Source organism: Melospiza melodia, chromosome 1 (genome assembly GCF_035770615.1).
Source record: "Melospiza melodia melodia isolate bMelMel2 chromosome 1, bMelMel2.pri, whole genome shotgun sequence".
Taxonomy (NCBI): domain Eukaryota; kingdom Metazoa; phylum Chordata; class Aves; order Passeriformes; family Passerellidae; genus Melospiza; species Melospiza melodia.
Window position 1 is genome coordinate 111,934,249 of NC_086194.1, and position 21,324 is coordinate 111,955,572.

General features: G+C 37.2%; 1 protein-coding gene across 1 annotated transcript in view; it reads left to right on the forward strand.

Moving 5' to 3' along the window:
• GABBR2 (gamma-aminobutyric acid type B receptor subunit 2) overlaps positions 1–21,324 on the forward strand; it is a 457,858-nt gene that overhangs the window by 253,458 nt on the left and 183,076 nt on the right. The window contains exon 8 of the mRNA XM_063164404.1: positions 6,859–6,919. Within this exon, the coding sequence (XP_063020474.1) occupies positions 6,859–6,919 (61 nt within the window). The remainder of the gene's footprint in view (positions 1–6,858; positions 6,920–21,324) is intronic.

A 21,324-nucleotide genomic window follows, 5' to 3' on the forward strand; every position in this document is an offset into this window, starting at 1 on the left:
GAGAGGAGAGAGAGACAAAATAAAAAAAAAAAATCCCCTCTCCTTGGAAGAAGACCCTGAATGGGCTGAAACTCATAATTTAGAAGGGAGTGTAGTGGCAGCATGATGAAACCATTTTGGTAAGGCTTCCAGTACTTTGTATTTCCACACAATCCTAGACTGAGGATTTATGTGAATGATAGAGACATAAAGATGCTATACTTAATTTGAAACTGTAGCTGTTGATCTTCAGTTCCCATTTCTTCCAGCCCAGCTGTGGAACAGGACTCATTGCTGTCATGATATTAGGAGATGACTGTGGCTTTTTTTTTTTTTTTTTTTTTCGAAAACTTGGTTTTGGGAAATTATTTTAATTCAAGATAGTCTAAAGAAATTTTTTTATGTATCAGGATTTTTTTTTTAATTTTGAGAAACCCTATTACTTATTTTGTAGGCATTTAAAGTAGACAAATACCAAAGAAGAACACAGTGGGCATTGCCACAGACTACTTGAATTAGCTAATGCTAACAAAGATCTTGGCAAATATGAGACACAAAGCCCACCTTTTATATTAAAATTGCCGTATATTTTTGTCCAGAACAGGTTTTGCCATGGGGAAGGAAAAAAAAGGAACTTAGATGTCTCTCTTCTGGGTTTTTTGTTTCCAAATTGCCTCTGATGTGAATCTGTACATCTGCTTATCACATACTTCATTCGTATGAGTGCAGTTTCTGTAACCTACTTAAAAATCATTAATATTTCCTGATCTCTGACCTATCTCTGAGATATAATTTTCCATTTACCTGTCTCACTTCCAATAGCTCACAGCAGCTACATAAGAATATATGAAGTGTCACATGAGATTTGTAGAGTGGGTCACATCCCGGTCGTCTGTTTCTAACTGAAAAAAAAATATAAGTAATCCTCACTCAATGCAACCTTCAGGTCACTACCTGCTGTGCAAAGGAATAGTGTGGAGAACATCACTGATTTTTCTGTGTTAGACCAAAGTCCTAATATATGAATGCCTCCTAGTTCCAGTATTTAGGGATTTGATAAATGGCAATTCTTCATTCTTCTTTTCCATCACTGTCATGATTACCGGATTTTTTTTCTAAGCAATTCTCTTCCAACAATTTATCTTCCTTCTTCCACACTGTTTTTCTCCAAAACCAGTGGTTTCGTGTGAGGGAAACTACTTTCTTTGTGGGTATGTTTTTTAAACATATGCATAGCATTGCTGTGGTGCAGATTGATACTCAATGTATGGAATTAAGCCTGTTCCTGTTTTTTTTTTTTCTGCTATTTCATGCCTGCTCTGCCATGGCTAGAACAAAAGTTCCTGTTTAGATAAGAATGGTGGTACTGCTTCATTTAGAAAATGTTAGCCAAGACCAGGTTTTTAGCTATGCTTCACCCTGCTCTTTGAACTGCTCTGCTGCTCTCCAGACAACAGGGTTCAGTTACCCAAAGCTTTTGGAAAATTTCAAAAGGCAGAAAACAGAAAGGAAGAGACATCCCAATGGACTGTAAACTGTTTCAGATTTTAGCCCTTAATCTTGAAAATTTTGAAGGAAACACCTTTTCTGAAAATAGACTCAAGGCCTGAAAAGCAGCAGTTACTGAGTCTGCTTTGATCAAATGTTCTAGAAACATTTTATCCACAACAGTCTAAAGATATAAAACCATGGACTGAGAAGCATTGTTGATTTGATGGAGAATTTTAATTTTAGTCACCCTCTGCCTTCTGCTCTCCTCTCATTTATCCAAAGATGATGGTTATCTCTTTATCCCACAGGGAATTACACCTTCACTGCTGTCTCCCTGGTACCCTCTCCTGCACTCTGCTTACCTCTCCTGTGCTTAGCTCTTTGTCTGCAGCTGAATGAGTGATGTAACTAGGTTGAAACCAGAAGAGAAGAGCACGAGCTGCCCTCAGCTGGAAGCTTGCTGTTTTGTTTCAGAAGTGAGGTTATACTTGCAGAGCTAAAAGCCTATTAGGTAGAATAAATGATACTCCCTTTCTCTATAAACACCGCTGTCTTGGACATGAAGTTTGGAGGGTGGAAGAGGCTAAGAATTCCAGTGTGTAGCTCTTCATTGCCCACAGGTTGCAGAACCAAGAGCCAGAGAATCCCAGCTTGCTGCTTTGTGTGTGTCAGGGAAGGTGTGTCAGTAGCTAAGGAGTCCTGAATGAGTAAATTGAGTGCAGCACATGAGTAACAGGCTGTGTGGATTGCATGAAAACAGAAATACTTATAAAAGGATCTGGGCTAACAGAGAGTGGCTTGCTCCCTTCCTCCTACCTCCTTCTGCTAGTACCTGCATCATTTCTGGGCTCCTTTGCGCTGGCTCTGGTTCAGTAATTCAGAAACAACATATTGCCCACTTATCAAAGCAATAAAAAAAACAAAAAAAAAAACCCACCCAACCAACCAAACAAACAAAACCCCAAAAAACAAAACAAAACCCAAAAAAACAAAACCACTGAATGTATTTTGCTGGTTTAGCAGGCCACTACAGCTCACACAGGGGCCTGATGAATACTGAGCTACCACCAGGTAGGTGTAGAGCTAGGAGCCATGTGAGAGGCCAGTAAGCTGCCCTCTGAGTGCTGTCAAACTCTTAGGTTTCCTATCCTGGGATGCTTCACCATCCTTGACTGGTACTTTTGTTGGACATAGATCAAAAAGGAAACTACAAGTTCAGAAGTACACCTTGATTTCAGCAGATGTCACAGAACTTCAAGAGACAGATCTAATTTTATATATTATATAAATATATAAAAATATATGAAATTATGTAAAATATTATTTCAGTTGTCATAGTTATCTTGCTGCTTTTCAGGTCTTTCTGCATGCATTTATTTAGATTGTTTACTTGTTATCAAATATCTCACTCAAGTACCCCAAAAGTGAATAAGCTAACTTTTTTTTGGGAAAATACTGATGGTCAGTTTTAGAGTGGTGTAGTCTCAGATGTTTCATGAAAAGCCACTGGCTTTAAATACTGTTATATGAGGAGATGACTTGTCTATAGGGCAGAGTAGCCCAGATTTCTGGACTGAGTGAAGTGGAGCTGAAGCAGTGTCCTGAAATGTATTGGCCCATCAGAAAGCACTCAGGGCACAGAAGTCCTGTGGTATTTGTCTGTCTTGCATCTAACTGTGGTATTTCTGTCAACGCTGTCATGGTCTTTCCTCTGATGGAGGAGAAATTGTGCAGTTAATTTAGCTTGAATGTATATTTATGACATTTCAAACCAGCAATAAGATAACAAGTATAGGCTGGGTAAATGATAAACAGTTGAATAAATGTTGTTAGATGCAATGTGGTGGAAGACTGCTGAAGGAGGAAGTAAACATGGTCTAAAGCAGGCATTTCCTCTAGGGATAGTACTAAAAATTATTAAGTAAATACTATACACTTATTTCTCTGTTTACTAAATTTGAGATAGTTTGCAGAAGAAAGTACACAGTAAATTAAATGATGGTCAAAATGCAGACCTGGCCCTGACTGAGAGAGCAGTTAAGAAACTTATGAACTCTGGTTTGATTGAAGAAGACAAAGACAACTAAAGATATGAATGAAAAAATATGCTGGCTGTGGATTTCAGTGTATGAAGAATAAAAGAATTCTAACTTTGGCATGGGCCTCTGTCCAGAGCTGAATAATAATACTGTCAAAGATAATGCAAAGAAAATTGCAATAAATACTAGTGCTCAGTAGCTCAAAAAGAGCTGATGACATGTTCATAACATAGCAAAGAGCCCTGCTTTTTAACCACCAGAAAAAAATAAAGGAGCATTATGTGCAGTTCCTTCCAAGTGGAGACAAATGACTGCTGGAAAGACAGGGGAAGTCCCATGTGTCAGAAATAAATCAAATAATAAAGCCAATGATGTGTTGGCTAATAATTTGTAAGTGTGAATGGATGATGTGGATTTCTTATTCTGACCACAAATAAGGGACTAATGACTTAAGATAAAAGGGAAAGACTATATCCAAGGAGGGGAAAAATGTCTTTTTATTAAGGGGGTGAAACAGTTTCTCTGTATAACAAAGTACACAAATCAATATTAGGGTTTGTGAAACGGAGCACAAAAAGATGATGGTACTCACAAGAAATAGGGAGATGATGTCCTTGTATTTGGCAAGGGTGAGACTGATGCTCTTGAAATGTTTGATCCAGTCTGGTTTTCATGATTTGTAGAGGACATTCAAGTGTTTTAAGGGAAGGAAAAAAAAAAGGAAAAAAAAAAAAAGAAAAAAAAAGAAAAAAAAAGACAATTACAAGGGAAGCAGGTCAGAGATGTATCAAAAAGCAAACAAAAAAAACCTTAAAAAAACCAACAACACTTGTTGTTCAAGTTACCTAACTTGTACTGTGAGACTAGTATGGTTTATACTTATGGGTGGTAGTACATTTAAGAAAACTAAATAAAGTACACCTGTACAAGGTTGTATGATGAGTTATGCAGCTGCAGTGAATCCCAAATACAGGGATGTATTTGGGCCAAAAAAACTGAAATTCTGTGTGCTGTGGTGGTTGTACACAGCAGCAGCAATATCCAGGGCAGGCAGACTGTGCCAGACTGAGCTCATTCCGCTCCTTTTCCACCCTCTGCTCACGTCTCTGTCTGTTGGACTCCAAGCCACAAACTTTCTATTTCCTTCCCATCAACTTTTCAAGGGTCATTGCTAGGGTGAAGATGCCTGTCCACAGCTCATTGTTCTGCAGATCAGCTGGGCAGATTCTATTTACTCTGGCATTCATTTTTACAACTAGTAAAGAAAAAAAAATGTAGAGGGTAGATTGAAGAAAATTAAATAGGCACCAAGACACCAGTGTGGTTTCTGTTGGCCTCCATTGGGATGACCTGTGTGTAATGGAAGAGGAAAGTTTTGCTAATTTATTATTTAATTTATAGTAAAATGTGGGGTTTGTTTTAAGTGCAAGTTGTTCACTTGTGCAGTTAATTGAAATCCTTGTTCAGGACTGAGGTCTTTTTTGTCCATCTCTTGAAATAAAAATTTTACTTGATCAAGAAATATTTTTTTAATATTCTGATCGTGTTCTGAAGAAGCTAGTATCAACATTGCTTCAATTATTTTCTTTAATTCTATACAGTCCCTGATCCTTTTGCTAATCATATCTAAATATGCCTGTTTAATGTCACAAAAACACAATGGGAGGTAAAAGAGGATTTTGTGTGTTGCTATGTTCACGTGGATTTCATAAGATTTAGGTTTTGTGGTGGTCACACTATAAACTGCAGTTTGTACTGGCATATGTGCTGAAGTGTGTAGTGAGGTAAAAAGAAAGGACAAAATAGTGCTAAGACTGGCTTTTGGAACGTCACATCTTAATGTGTGTATTAGTAATATCTATTATTCAAACATCCGCCACTTTAAATAAAAAAAAATACTTTTAGTAATTTATGAATCTCAAGTGTAAAGATGACAACTCTCCAGCTAAATCTTATGGTGTGTTATCTCAGTAACAAAGAAATGGCTTGATGTGAGCTCTAGAACATCATCAGATTATAGTTCATTTCTCACGCCATAAATCAGCACGTAATTCCTAAAGACAGGTTTCTGAAACACTGGTTGGCTTATTTCTTACTATAGTTTATAAAATTTGATTCAACATTTTATTTTCTATTTATATCACTGTTGCTTCACACGTAATTATCTTTTTTAAAATAAAATAGCCAGAAGATTGGGGGTTTTGCTTCTTAAAGTTTAGTACAATATGGCTTGCACTTGTTTAAGGTTTCTTCTGTTTATCAAAAGGAAATGGTATTCTGTGGCTTGCAGAAAATGGTGGGGAGTTGAGTGTGCTGTACTACAAAATTGTTGCACTGTTCCTGCAGGGAGCTGACTTCAGTACTTCAGGGGCCTTCAGTGCATCCCTTCAGTGACCAGAAAGGGTCATCCAAAAAAGTAATAGTCTGGTACAGAGAAATGTACTGTGGCCTCACAGGTTTACCATTTGGTTTCTTTTACTCTGATGTCTGCCAAAGCAAAGATTTATGGAGATGGTGTTAATAAGCCAAACCAGGGATGAAGTAGAACAGCAATCTATCTTGACAACATTCAGCTCTCCACTACAGGTTCAAAATATTAAAAATACTTGCTATAAATGAATGAAACCCTCTTCTTTTGTAGTCACTTGACTACATAGCTGAACTAAGGAGGAAATTTACCAATATCTTTTCTTAATTTAATCCAGAAAATGGGATACAAGATGGGAGTAATTTCCTAGGGATATGTAAGAAGGTTTTAGCATTACATGACCATTATATTGAGAAGTATAGCACCACAAATGTTAGTACCAACTTAAAGAAATTACAATTGAAATGAATACTAGGACACACATTGGTATAGTACAAAACTAAGCCATAGGAGCTACTGGTATCCATAATCTAGTAGGATAAGTATATAAGACAAGATAAAAAGCTTCTAGAGCCATTTGGAGAACTGTATGGTGGGTGAATGAAGGGGAAAACTATTTTCTTGTGTGATCTTTGAAGGTTTTTGCATCTCCTTCATAAAGCAAACAGTGAAAATCAGTTGTTTGCCTATATCTTATTATCTGAAATTCAGGAAGCTACTGGCTTTATTGTGCTTCCATGTCCTTGAAATGAAAAGTGGGTGGTAACACTGGGCAACTTTCAAAGGCCACTTGAAATCTGTAGAAGTGAAGGCTTTAAGGACGTGTTCTTGAATTATTTTGAATCTGTTTGAATCTTCCCTCTTCAGATTTTAAACATTGCTTTGGTAATTTTAATAGTCAATGGAAAATTAAAATGTTAATGTTAAGCTGTATTATGAGAGATTTATAAAACTTTTAAGGTGTTTATTTATTTCATTTAGGGTGATGTTGTTTTCAAAAATGGAGAGAGGATGGGAACCATCAAATTTACGCAATTCCAAGGTAAGTTGCAAGCAATTTTCATTGTATTATGTATGCTGTTTCAAACTTTTATGTCAATTGCATTTGTTACAGGATGTTTTAAATATGTACAATTAGTTTGAAAAGGAACTGCTTGGAAGCTGCAAAAAGGAACCTAATAAGTGTTTATTACCTGTTTGAAATGTGGTGTTCTGAACCTTGAATGCTGTGAGGTATTTCCAGGAATTTTTCTCAATTACAATCCCCATATTTATAGAAAGTACTGATCTATAGCAAACTGTACCTATTTAAAAAATCCTGCTGGTCAGATAAGCATCCACTTCTTAATACAGTTTTTTCCTTAAAACCAATGTGAAGTGGAATTTAAAGAGGATTTTTGTTGTTAGGCTCTTTCAAGTTAGTCTTTGCACTCTCTGAAGACTCACTTTTGACATTCTGCAACTGCTTGCTAAAAGTTGCTTCAGGAGTCAGTCCCTCAGAGTGCAGAGGACACAAACTGCTGACCCCATCCCTTGGAGGCAACATGCTCCACAGCACAACTCACCAAGCCTGCTGCATCCTCTCAGCCTGAGCCGCTCCTGCAGGGAATGGTCTCAGCAGCAGGGACCGCAAATGGAGCCGCAGGGATTTGTCAGGGACCATTTGCAGCCAGGATGAGGCACTTGCTGGGAGAGTTTTCTGCAGAAATGGTGATTCGTGTTGTACTTGTTTCTGCAGTTTATAGAATGCAATTCATAATTCATGTGGTTTTTTTTTTTTCCCAGGCTAAGGCTGAGATAAAACAGGAGATGATTGCATTTGGATGGTCTCGTGAGGGTAGTCGTAAGCTGGCAAATTCTTTTCATACAATGGATGAGGGAGAAACTTGCTCTCCCTTTGTTTTCAGGAGAGCTCTTTAAACATAATCCTGCTGACCAAGTTACAAAGGCTCATTCTTTAAACAGAAATTGTCTGATGTATGGACATTATTATTAATGAACAGCAATGCACTCAAGGGGTTCTGTTGTTACTCATTCTGAATTACTGAAGCAATCTTCAGAATTGCTCTTGCCTTCACAGCAGTAAGTGATGCTATTAACTCATGCTCCCGGAAGCATTTCAACCCACCAAAACTTTGCAGACACAATAATGTAATTTAGGAATTCTTGCTCAATACTAATGATGAATATTGACCGATTCCTCTTCTTCCTCCCTCCTGCCCCCATTTTTTTCCATAATAGTGGTGTTTGCAGCCACATGAAAGAATCAAGAGAAAATTTTTACAAGAGGTGTTTATTCCTCAGGAGTCTGGAGGAGCTCTAATGCATTTTGCCTAAGGTAGCTACATGCACCCTCTAGAACACCTGAGCAAGGAGGAAGTTTGGCATGTTCCCTCCGCACATTACGGATGTGATTTCAGATCATGGGGAGGTGCAATATATATCATCTGAACTAATCCAGAAGAGCAGTAGAAGTCCAGAATAGCTGATTTTATATTGATTTTTATCTCCAACCATTCAAACTGAGGTTCTTTACAATATTTTCAGTTTCATATCAGATACTATTTAACACCAATGGTTTTATCGTCAGCGGAAATATTGTTAGATCAGTAAAAACAGAGGAGAGAGCCACCCCTTTAAAATCCCTTGCAATTTCAAAATTACAATTTCAGAAGTGATTCAGGCACATACTCAGTATTTTGATCATCAGATAAAGGTTTCCAATTAACCTACAGAAAAAAACCCCTCAGGCATCCTGTGGAGAAATGCCAGAGAAGGGCTGGATTTCTACCATGCAAGCAATAGTGGTCAGCACATCTTAAGGCTCATCTCAAGTTTTGTTTAGTTTCTCACCCAGTTTGGAATTAAAGAGAATGTGCAAAAATGTTTGAGAAATTGAAATAAGGAACAGTATAACAATACAGATGAAAGCTTTCCTTTTTTTAACTACAAATGATAGTCTAAATATTATCAAGGATTTTTCTGTTCTTCTTTTATTGGTATTAGTTTTTTTCAAAGCTTTTATATTCAATACTTGTGGTATAATTGTAGACATTATTAATTTGTTCAAAAGAATCCTTTATTGGTTAGGAAACTTTCTATAACATTCTCATTAACATTTAATAATTCTTGGACTATTGGGAAAGTTCTTAGTAATCTAAAGAAGTTAATTAAGTCCAGTGCTTAAAATGGTAAATGGGGTTTTCCTTTGTAGTTATAGCTATTAGGAGTGATCAAGCATGAGACAGATATACAAGTCATTGGTTAAAGGGTTTTTTTTAAGAAAACAATAGAAATCATGATGATTTCAAGGAAAAAAGACCACATCAAAGATGTCTTTTAAATGCTTTTGTAAGATTAGTTGTAATTATGAATATAGCTTATATGAAAAGTATTAGTAGGTTATTATCCAAACATAATAATTAGGAATATTCAGTGTTGGTGTTCCATACTTCAAGAATCAATTTTTCATCTACGCAGCTTTATAATTTCTTTAACAATTTAAATTAAAGTTGTCAGTTGGTCACAGTTGAAATAATTTAATGCAGAAAAATAAAGCAGATAAATAGGTAATCATGTATCAGAATTTGGCCAAAACCTCTGTTCCTCATTTGCTTGGGTAGAAAAATCAGCAGGGCAGTCTCAGGAGCGAAATTTTCTGTTCTTTGCTGGAAAGTTTTGTTTTAATGAGACTATCTGGAAACATTTTGGCTATGGAAAAAGCAGACAAGCACATCTGCCAGAGGCAAGGGAAAACCAGCCTGTGAGGGTTCAAGGGGTAACTGCAGTAGAGCTGACACAGTGTGATGAAATTCTGAATAGCTGGTTTAATTTTGGATCTAGATACAGTTTTTCCCAAACTCATGCTAGTCATGCCTCTTTTTCAGCTTCTGTGCAGTCTGTTACTTTTGCAAATGGTCAAACAGATGGTGCCAGAGATAGCTGTGACCAAACTGCTTGCTGCTGTATAGATCATGAATACCTCCCAGGAATTATTTAGTATGCAACAGAGAATACAAAGCACATGCAATAGCATTTTCTCCTCCTACCTTTCTGGTAAATAAAGAGCAGAGTGTTAGTTTAGCTGAGATATCCAATTGATGTTTGAAGTTGACATCCTTCTGAATGAATGGCAATTTTTCCATGGGTGCAATTTAAGAACTCTTTTCATAGTCAGATGCATTGTTGAAGTAGATGGTCAAAACCTTTTGTCTAGTGAGAGCTGAAAAAGAGTCCTGACAACTTTTGTGGACGTATCAGGGAGCAAGGAGGGCAGTAACAAAGGCGAGATTGTAGATTGCTCTGATATGGGAGACTTCAAGAGGAGAACTGTCCTTCAAAATGTTTCACTTTGGCAGATCCTTTCTGATTAATCTGATTGGAGGCTAGAAGGCACCTTGCTTTCAGTCGGACTCCTATTTCTGTCAGGCATTAAACAAAACCTAAGAGACATCTGTGTTTGAATAATTTAAAAAGGAAAGTGAAAGAATTTTACATAAATACAAATGAAATGTGCAGAAATTGTGCTTTGTGTAGATAAGAACGAAAGTCTGTGGTACTGCATATTGGAAAAAACTTTAAGGAAGTGAGTGATCACCTGCTGTGTCTTTCTGGAAAGAATTCAGAGTTCAAGTGTTTCAACTCATTTAGCCAGGTAATGTGGTGTGCCATTTGTTAGTGTTGAAAGCTGATCTGTGCACCAAGCAAGAGGGAGAGCGGGACTTGTCAAGTGTAAAACCTTTGGTCTTCTCAGAAAAAGCCTTAATGAACTTCTGCAGTAAGAGCCCCAGATATTCTTCTCTAAGTTTAATCAAAAGTGGACAAACAAATGTTTGCTCTACAGTGAATAGGAGGGTGAGCAAATACCCAGGATTGCTTTCCTGCATCCTCAGTTCATCTATAACTTCTTCTCTAGGGCCATCAATCCAGCCCTGGAAAAGTTTCCTTCTATTATTATAAATACATTCCAGTATACTCTTAACTACTGTTGGTTCTTGCTTCCACAAAGCCTCATATAAATAATAAGACTAATTGCCTTAGAATATTTTTTTTAATATTTAGCATCTGTCCAATATAATAACCCAAAGAACCAGTCTGTGGATTTTTTTTTCTGTGATAATGTTGAAGGAATGCAGTCCAATGAATAGAAAATATTTAGCAAGAACTCTGAAAATTCAAACATATATATATCGAAATTGTGGTGCCAAATATCCAGAATCAGTCGATTCATATTTCACTGCTTCTGCAAAAACTTTAAAAGTCAGCATACAATTTCCTTATAAATATTAAGATATTTAAGATTAACGAATACCTTCAAATATCTAGATATTAATTTAGAAAAAATGTCTATAAAGAAATTCAGAATTCTGTTATTTGAGCAATTTTTTAGTAATGATCAGTAATTACTAGTGTCATGTAATGAATAATAAAGACATAAATTAAACTGTGGACTGTCTATCGTGGGCAGAGGATTCTGAGCTGGACCCTTCTGGTAAAGATCACCATATCATAAAAATCTATAATTTTTCAAGCAAAAAAGAGAATTACTGAAGACGTCAGAATGTTTACTTCTGACACGTCCCAATGGGAAGTCTTGACTGTAATCACATGAATGTGTGATTTGTAGATTTCTTGCTGTACCATATCCAGTCCATTTCTATCTCCATATGAGTAGTGTAATTTTATTGCACCTTTCCATACCTTAGTAACCAGTGGGTTTTTTTTAGCTCAGTGATGAATTCACAGAATCATAAAATGGTTTGGGTTAAAAGGGACCCTAAAGATCATCTAGCTACAACCCCCATACCATGCACCTTCCACTAGCCCGTGATCTATATGAATATAAAAGTATTTACAAAACTGGTTTGAAGTCCCATTTCAATATGGAGAATTATACCAAAAAGAACTCTGAAAGGGTGTGCCTTAAATGTGGAGTCACTGAATATTGACATTACTGATAAGAAGATTTACTAGAATAGATAATTATCACAACGTACAATGATCTCTGGGAGACTCACCAAGTACAAGGGGGACTAGACAAGGATTCAAACAAATATTAATAATTGGAAGAAGTAACCAAGAGAAAAAGAATGCTGATTTTTTTAGTTTAAATGTCTGGTCCTACATTGGGAGCAAACTTTTGGACAAATACAAAATGGAGAGCAATTCACCAGTCCATAGTTATGCATAAAAAGGACTAAAGATTACAGTAGATGAATGAACATGAATAAGCAAAAACATGAAAAGGTAAAAAAGAAAATTGCTGCACTGGGATGTAAAAATAATAGCATCCTTTTAATCTCCCTCATGCCAAAAGGCTATAGCTAACTGCTCTGTCCAGTGCTGATTTAAGAAAAATGTGCAGAGAAAACAGAAGATTAGGATCATACCTTAATACAAAAACCAAAATATCTAAGCTTAGAGAACATGGTCAAAATGCATGACAGCTGCTGATAAAACAGTTTCTTGTCCTTGTGCTCATCATCTGACTGAAAATTAAGAGATTTGAATAGGAGTGAAGATTTGAGCCAATGTTAGGAAAAACTTCTTAATGAAAAGGATATTTAAACTCTGCAAAGTGTATAAAATTGCTGTCTTTGGAAGTTTTGAAAAGCAAGCTAAACAGACACATGACATGCTGTAGACGTATTCATTGTGCCTTGAGACAGACAGATGACTTTTATTACATCTTGAGTTCCCTACAACTCCAGCTGTATTTCTTCTGGAGCTGTTGCTCCTCTGCAGTGTCCATAATGTGATTCTGGCACTTTATTTACAACTACTTGTCCATGTTATGCTACTAACACCACTTGTTGTACGTCTCTGTGTTGTTTCTAGTAAGATACATAGGGTAAGCATGAAACCCTAGAATTGTGATTAGATTATTTTTAGGGAGGAAAAATGAAATTTAATTGCTCTTCCAGCATCAATTCTGTGTTTTGTTGTTTTCTTTTTTCCTTTAAATCCAATTCATTTGAACATAAATCTTTTGATCCCTCAGCCAAAACTGTTAATAGGTGTCAGGGCCACTTACCCTTTGTCTTCTGGTCTATCAGTCTGGATATTTTTTCTATGTTGTACAAGGATTTAGCAGGACAAAAAATGAAAATCATTACCCAGATGTATGTATAAATACAAAGAGGTAAAAACTAAAGTTCTTCTCAGACAGAAAGTGAATTGAAGCTGGGATTTCCCAAGCAGATGATAAATCTGTGTTATGAGTGGGTATCTGTATCGGAACAGGTGTGTGGTTTGCACTCTGAGATCCAAAAGGCAATGTTTCCATGCCTGTTTGAGCTGGAGGGTGTCTTTGGACCATAAGGTTTAATCATTGCATGTGGATTTATTGTCTATCAATTTGTCATGTCTTTCATGAATCCATTTATACTTTCGGCCTTCAACACATCTACTGGCAATGAGTTTCACAAAATGATGATGCATGTAATGATTAAAGGCCTTCCATCTGTTTGTTCTAAATCAAGATGTTTAAATCTGTCTTAGAATTTCACTGGGCATACCCTGCTTCTTGTGATGTGATAAGCAGTGAATAACTGTGTCTTACTTTTTACACATTGTTCATGATTTACAGATCTCTCTTATCAATGAGTCTCTTTAGAAATGCAAGTCCCTGTCATCCATTTGGTTTCTTCATCATGTAAAAACTGCTCTATAATTCTAATAAGCCTCTACGTTTCTTGATATTCTTTTTTTTATATTCTTGATATTCTCTCTTGTGAGAGCTTAATGAGAGCCACACACAGCTCTGAAATGCCCACCTTCATAACTCATATTTCTGAATGACCTTTGCATTATTTTAACTTTTTTCACAATATTCTGTCTTGTCACATTCATCCTCTTTTTGCCTCTTTGGCCACTGGTGAGCACAGCACAGATGTTTTCAAAGAGTCAGCCACAGTTAAGTCCAGGGCCTCATCCTGGATGCTCTTAATTACTTAGAACCAACAGCTGCATTTGTATACTTGATATTCATTTTCTCTTGTACATTATGCTGTACCTCACTAGCACTGAACATCACCTGTAATTTTATTATCACTATTTCACTCACCTTTGTAGAAGTTCTCTGTTAGATATTGATGAAGCTATACACGAAATTATATTTAATATGTTTATAGCTGTCAGATTTTTACTGTCACATTTTTTGAGACATTTCCTGTTCAGTTTTTGTTATATTCCATATGTACCAGAAACAATGTTTCCCCTGTGCCAGTGCTTCTCTTGTAATCTGTTGGCATTGGTTATTAGGAGTTGGGGTTTGTATTCATTTGATTTGTTTTATAAACACAGAAAAGTGCATTAAAATTCAGGTTCCCGGGTTGTGTACTTGTCAAACTGAAGAAAGGAGAGATAAGGGATATGGAAATTGTTTGAGGTCTTAGGGAATTATTTACAAAGACAGATTAATGCAATTAAGCGTGGGGAGTTACTTGAGTCACCTCATTTTGAGCAAACTCCATTGTGTGGATATAAACTGCGAGGCCAGGGAGGACACGCTGGAAGGGGACACTGATGTGCAGCTGCTGGTCGTCATGGCAGCTCCTTTTGTTTTGTTTTGTTCTGTTTTGTTTTCTTTTGTTCTATTTTGTTCTGTTTTGTTTTGTTTTACCTGAGCTGGCTTTAAACAGGCCAACTGCGGAGCTGCAAGCTGTGTGTCAACAATAACATGGAGCAGACTGGAAGTTGGAAATCTGCCCAGGGGCAAGATCAGTGGTTTGGTAGGTAACCTTTCCATTGGGAGCGCAGCTATGGGAGGCCACAGCTTTGCAGCTATCAGCATTCAAGCCAACTAATTTCAGGCTAGCTGGGTACTTCTGTGCCACCCAAAGTTGCAGTGGGCATGACGGATTGCTGGGAAGAGCCGCATTCATTGTTTCCCCCAGGTGCATGTGAGGAGCAGGAGAAACCTGTTTATCCCTGGGGTTCTGTGCCCGTGCTGTACAGAGAGGTTCATCCCTTGAGAGGTGGTTTGAACTGTGCAAATAATTATTACCAGGACAAGCCTGTGCACTGCAGAAGAAGCTGTGATTTCCATAGGATTCCACTTCAGTTCATTCAGTGCACTCTGAGGAAAAATGTTTCACAGGATCTGATAAGCCTCTGTCATTATGTTGTGCAAAAAATGTCTTAGGACATGTCTTAATTACTGACAAAAAAATGCAACTTTCAAATGCAACAGCAAAGAAAAAATGTTGAAAAACAATGGAAAATAATTTTACAGTTAATAATTTTTAACATAGACTGAAGTATCCAGCTCCAAAAAGTTAACAGAAATTAGTAACCCACTAAAGAAATTATGTCTAAGAAGAACCTGAAAGAATTATTCAATTTTTCTTTCAGAGCTCTCTGACTTTCACTGTAATTTAAACTTTTTTTAGAGTTAACTTGTTCAGATGTTCCATTTCAGGTGATGGACAGTGCTGTCCCTCCCTGTCACCACCCAGTCCTCCCTGTCTTTTGAAGAGAGACAGAGGTTTTCTTGAGGGCTATGGGGCCACCATGAGCTGCTGCTCTCTGCAGAGCTGTGTGCTGGCACATCTCTCTCCATGGCGTTTCTGAGATATGCTTTTTCTTGGAAGAATTTGTAATACATAAAAAGATAAAAAAGGTAAGGGGATAAAAAGAATCAGAAGACTTGCAAGAAACCCATGAAATTCTGGTATATATTACAGGAAGATATTTAATTTGGTGTAATTAATAGAGAATTCAGTCTACTGCAATGACATCATCCCTAACATGTAGTTCAAATATTTCCTCAAGGTATGCAGAACTGTGAAATAGAATAACTTTAATTCTGAATGAATAGAAAAGAAGAAAATGAAGTTTATCTAGGTCACTGAAAGGACATAGATTTTTTATTTGACATTACCATTTGAACAGACAAAGCAGAGAATTATTGAGTAGCACACCAAGCTAGCATGCTAAGGTTTGTGTAGTCGTAGGCTACAGATAGGAAGATAATCATGTAAAGTCTAAAATATCTCTGAATCAATGGAATAATATAACTAAGTACATTTGACAAAAATTTCCTTCACAGAACTACTTCAGGGATGGTGACAGTATCATCATGGTGTTATGAGAAAACAAGTCTGATCTATTACAGATAAGGGAGATGAAAATGGATTTTTTTTTTTTTTAAAGAGTGAAGATTGATTTATTCACTGTGTAGGTAACTAAAGGCAGTTGTGATTTGTATACTGCAGAATTCATATAGGCATTTGTTCTAAAACTTTGAGAGCACAGAAGCAGTTTAAGTCAAGGTATTAGCTCCTTATTAAGGGTACAGAAAGGCTAAATTAATTTTCAAATTTACTGGTCCCTTTTTTCATCCTAATAATAGTTTTGGTTTTTTCTGCCATTAAAAATACTTATTTAATTTCAAATCATGGAAGATCATGTTGTCATTGTATTGGCACCTATTTCTCTAAGCTGATATTTTAGTTTTTGAAAAAATAATCTATTTTGACATAGCATCACTGGACCCTGGCTGAGAAATTAAAGAATTCTGTAAACATGTAAAAGAAAACGATCACTTGTAATTAATAGATTTAGGAGAAATCTTTAGAATTTTGTCTTAATGTCTGAATTTTGGTTGTATTTTACAATGGCACAGGTGTTATTTTATGGTTTGAATCATGCTATTTAATATAACTATATTGAATCTGTTACACATCTGTGATAAACATCTCTGTTTATTTTCAGTGTATTTTGATGATTTGCTCCAATGGGAATTTCTCACCTTCCTTTTGGAAAGAAATGAAGTGGGGAGGCCAGTTCAGCAAATAATAGCTTTTTATTTCTCTATTCCAAGAGTCACTAAAGACCCTTTGTAATCTCATATTTTGAAGAAGCTCATTTTTCAGAGTTTAAGAGTTTTCTTTTATAGAGTCTGGTTTCAAAAAGCCCCACAACAACCACACCCTGTACTTTTTGGACTTAGGCAAAATGTTTTTTAAAAGCTTACTATGAACCCTAATGTCCCCTTGCCCCTGCAATGAAAGGACTGTGTTATACTTTTCTTACTCTTGAGTTACTATTTCAAAAATTGAAACCAAAGGGAGAACATGAGTGTGGACTGTTGACAAAAATGTTTGTTTAAAATTCCATCCATCTTGGTATTTGTTATTTTCAACTGGAGCACATGTATAATTTTTTCCTTAAGTGATTATAGAGGACAAGGGATGAATTCCTCATAAGCAAATTATTTCATTAAATTGATCTAGTACATCTACCTGCAACAAAGTGATTCCACCACAGATGATTTAGCAGTGATTTAGTTCAAACTACTGCCAGGATGAAAAATGTTTTGAATTAATACTCTTCGTGTAAGGAACAGGGTCAGGCAGAGATATAGGGAACTGTCATTTGTACTTAAATCTAAGTGCTATTTTATGTGATCCCCAGCTACTGACACGAAGCTGTTTGATAGCTTGCTGTGTTCTCCCTTTTTTCCTCCCCTTTTTGTTTAACCTTTATGCCATAGACACATTTTTCCTCCTTGAGGAAAGATGCTTTCTGCATATCCAATTCAGAGCTCTCCAGGCCACGCTTGACCTTGACAGACTGTACAGTCTTTACTGGTTAATTCCTTGTGTATAATTATCAATTTACTTTTATTTTACCAGATTTGGGACTTGACTGGACTCACTAGGTGGTCTCAGAAGCCCCACATGACATGGGAAGCACGGGAACAGTCTCCCTGTCAGTGGCTTGGCCACTGCAAATAATCTGGGATATACCAATAAAGACTAGCTTGAAGGATGAGGAAAGGAGCAACACCTCACTGAAAATGTATCCCCTAAACTCATAGAATCTTTTACACTGGAAAAGACCTCCAAGATCATGAAGCCCAACCTCTGACTGATGACCACCTTGTCAAATAGAGCCTGGCACTAAGTGCTAGGTCCAGTCATTTCTTGAACACTTCCAGGGATAGCGACTTCTCCATCTCCCTGGGCAGTCCACTCCAGTCTGTTCCAGTTCTTCTGCTTTTGCAGGCTGGATAGCTCTTCCCTGGGAAACTTATATTCCCATCTATAACATAGTCATGATGGATCCTTGCTTCTATTAAAAGTGTGATATGGGATCCAAATTAGTAATACACATACCCTGCTTGGGCCATTTTTAAAGCTGAGTTATTTATAGGCCTGGTAGGGCAAATTGCCCTGCATACTGCTCTGACCTGTGTCAAAATGGAAAGTTGAGTACATCAGGACATACACAGAGACCTGAATCCTCAGGTAACCAATTTTACTGTTTTAGAATGCTGTTTGTACCTCACAGGCTATAGGATGGAACAACAGAAAGCTCGGTGGATTGCAGGAATGTCGCATGTTCACAAAAGCTGACAACTCCCCTTTGAAAATGAAAAGTGTTTCTCACATTTAGGAGAAAAATAAGGAGAGGCTCCCTGCACAGAGCAAGGGGAGTTAAGCTTTCCTCTCATTCTGGCCCTGCAAAAGGTCATTGCAGAAAGTGTTGTAACACAAAGTGATTTTAACCTGCCTCTGCTAATGTGACATTTGGAGCATGGCTGTGGCAGTCTGATGTGACAGCAGGCAAATGTTGCGTTGTGCTGTGCTAGTAAATGGCAGACAGCCTGATAAAATGAGGGACTTACTCACGTATTTAGTCTGTGCTTCCCCTCTCCAGAGGAAAAGACTTTGAAAAGTCTCTGAAGTGTGAATCCCAAAGGTCAGTAGATGCACAAAGGCCTTGTTGAATTCAGAGAAGAGAACAGATTTTTAACAAAACAATTTGTGAATTTTCACACCCAGAAAATGTTAAGTAGGATTTAAGGCTGCAGTTGTGTACAGAAGCTATAAATCATCAAAAGCTTTTTAACTGCTCATATCTGGGTTTGATAAATTCAGCTGACAACCTAAGTGATAACCTGTAGCCAAATGCTAGATTATTTCCTGTGTGTTACAGGTTCATTTTTCAGCACTTTAGAGCTACTTTAATCCCTGAAAGACTCAAGTAGCTTTAGTCTATCTGATTTATTGTGCTAGATAAAATCAGTGGTGCACATAACTCCAATTGTAAACTGACTCTGGAGAGAGTGGGGTTTACAGAAACATTACTTCTGGAAAAGACCGTGGGCTCGCAAGCCATAAATATGTAGATAGGTGTCCTTTGAATATAGAATGCCCTACTGATGCCATGGACTATTGTGTAAGCTAAATATTTCATCCCTTGCCTGGTCTTGAGCTGGACTTTTGCTTCTGTTTCCCTTGTTAATACATGCTTCAATTATCTTTTTTAAATGAAAATTCAATTTACTTTTTTAGCTCTCTATAATCTATCTACTTGAATGGAAGAGGCAGACTAAATGAAAGGAATACAAAAGATAAAATATTTGGGGAAAAGACAACTGAGTTATGCTTTTTAATTTTTAAGTCACTCAATAATTTTGAAAATGCCACCTAAAGTGGATTTTTCCGAAGATTAGCTCAGTTGGTCAGAGCATGGTGCTGTTGATCCCAAGGACGTGGGTTTGATCCCCACATGGGTCATTCACTTAAGAGTTGGACTCAATGATCCATGTGGGTCCCTTCCAACTCAGGATATCCTGTCATTCTGTAAAGCTAGCTGGCAGCCAAGACAACCTAGACATGCCCCATCCCAAACAGAGCAAAGCTGAACCCTAACTTTTTAAAGATGTAGTAGCCAGAAAAATGAATCTCCCTTGGCTTCATAACTGGAGATTTGAGCATGTAGGCATTTTCCCCAGCTTTCCCCCCCCTTAGACCTTTGTTATGATTGACAAAAGAGTTCTGGCTAAAATAATGAAAATTTTTTTTCTCTTTTACTGAATAATAAATAGAGAATAACAGTCTAGGTAGGAGCATTGCAAAGTTCCTCAGCTCTGCCTTGTGAAATTTAACGTAGACATTTACTTAGCATGAGATCCTAAAAGGAATAAAAGTTTATCTTAAATGATCTGTCAGGTTCAATTTATTCACATTAATTGGCCTGGAGCTCTTCCATTTAGCAAAACCTTGGCTGCTCTTGCATGGGCAGAGTGCTTGGAAGGAAAGGCTCTTTTTGCTGTCTAAAGATGCGCCCATGCAAAGCTGTCCAACTAGCATCCCTGGCAGGGCTTTCTGTCCCACAGGGCCATGGACAGATGTACTGGGAGAGTGGCTTTGGGCCTTCACAGTCTGCCTGCATACCTCCTGGTGCTGGGCAGCAGATCCTACAGAAATGTGTACTGCCTCTTTTGTGACAGATTTGAGGAATTCAAGAAATGACTGGACCTGTCACTTGTGCCATGGTCAAGTTTGACAAGGCGGAGATCAGTCAAAGGCTGGACTCCGTGATCTTGGAGATGTTTTCCGACCTAAATGATTCTGTGATTTTTTGTCATTCTGAGCAGCCTTCTTGCCTCAAACAGCACAGCCATGGCCAGGAACAGTTAATGAGGGTAAAGTGCACTCCAGCTTTTGGGCTGATGACAGCTGTGGACTCTGGACAGGCATTAAAGTTATGCCTGTTGGAACCCCAGATGTAGCAGTGCTTCTCCTAAACTTCAGATAACTGCAAACTTCAGATGCAAAGGATGGAGACAAGAGATGATCTCTAAGCCTTTGCAGCATCTGTTGCTTTGAGCTTTCACCAGCTCACTAATACATAGACTAAAAAAAACAGGTGTAAAAGTGGCTCATCATAATCTTCATTACAATATAATTAATTGTCTCATGACTGTAATTTACATTCATTCAAGAGGCACTCATTCCAGGTGACATTAACATTCTCATCATTTTGAATAAATTTAGGATGAAATATTTATGCTTTTTTTAAGACTACATATATTCCTCTTAGCTTTCCTTTCATCTTGACATTGTAATTAAAAACAAGCAAAAAGTGGGGAGACAGGAGTAAGGGAGTGAAATGTTACATTTGCATGTCATAATCCAAGTACTCAAAAGTCAGAAATTACAGGATCAAAGGTAAAAACTCACAAATAGTTTTTCCCTCCATTCTGAAGTATAAAATTACTAATGTTGAAAATCTCTATTAATGAAAAAGTTTCAAGCAGCCAAGGTAAACTCCGTTCAAGGGCCAGATAAGAACACTGGAATAGTCTGTCCTGGCAGACCTGATTTTAACTGTGTGAGAGATTAGGTCATGGAGTCCTTTAGTCCGTGGCTTTTAGTCACTTTACATTAAGAAAATGAAATTCTGTCCCTGTTTTATATTACTCAGGATGGGGATGGAAACACAGAGTTGAAATATTTCATAATGTTACTCTAGTTCAGTAAAATTTTGTGCCACTTAGCATTCAAAATAGTTTGTTGACTAAAACAGAAATGGGAAAGCTGCCTAAGATGCACAGAAAGGAAATACAGTCTTCAGGGTTCTCTGAATTTTCCCTTTGTCAATCTTTTTTTTTTTTATTAATCTTTGTTGATATCTTTGTAGAGCAGAGAA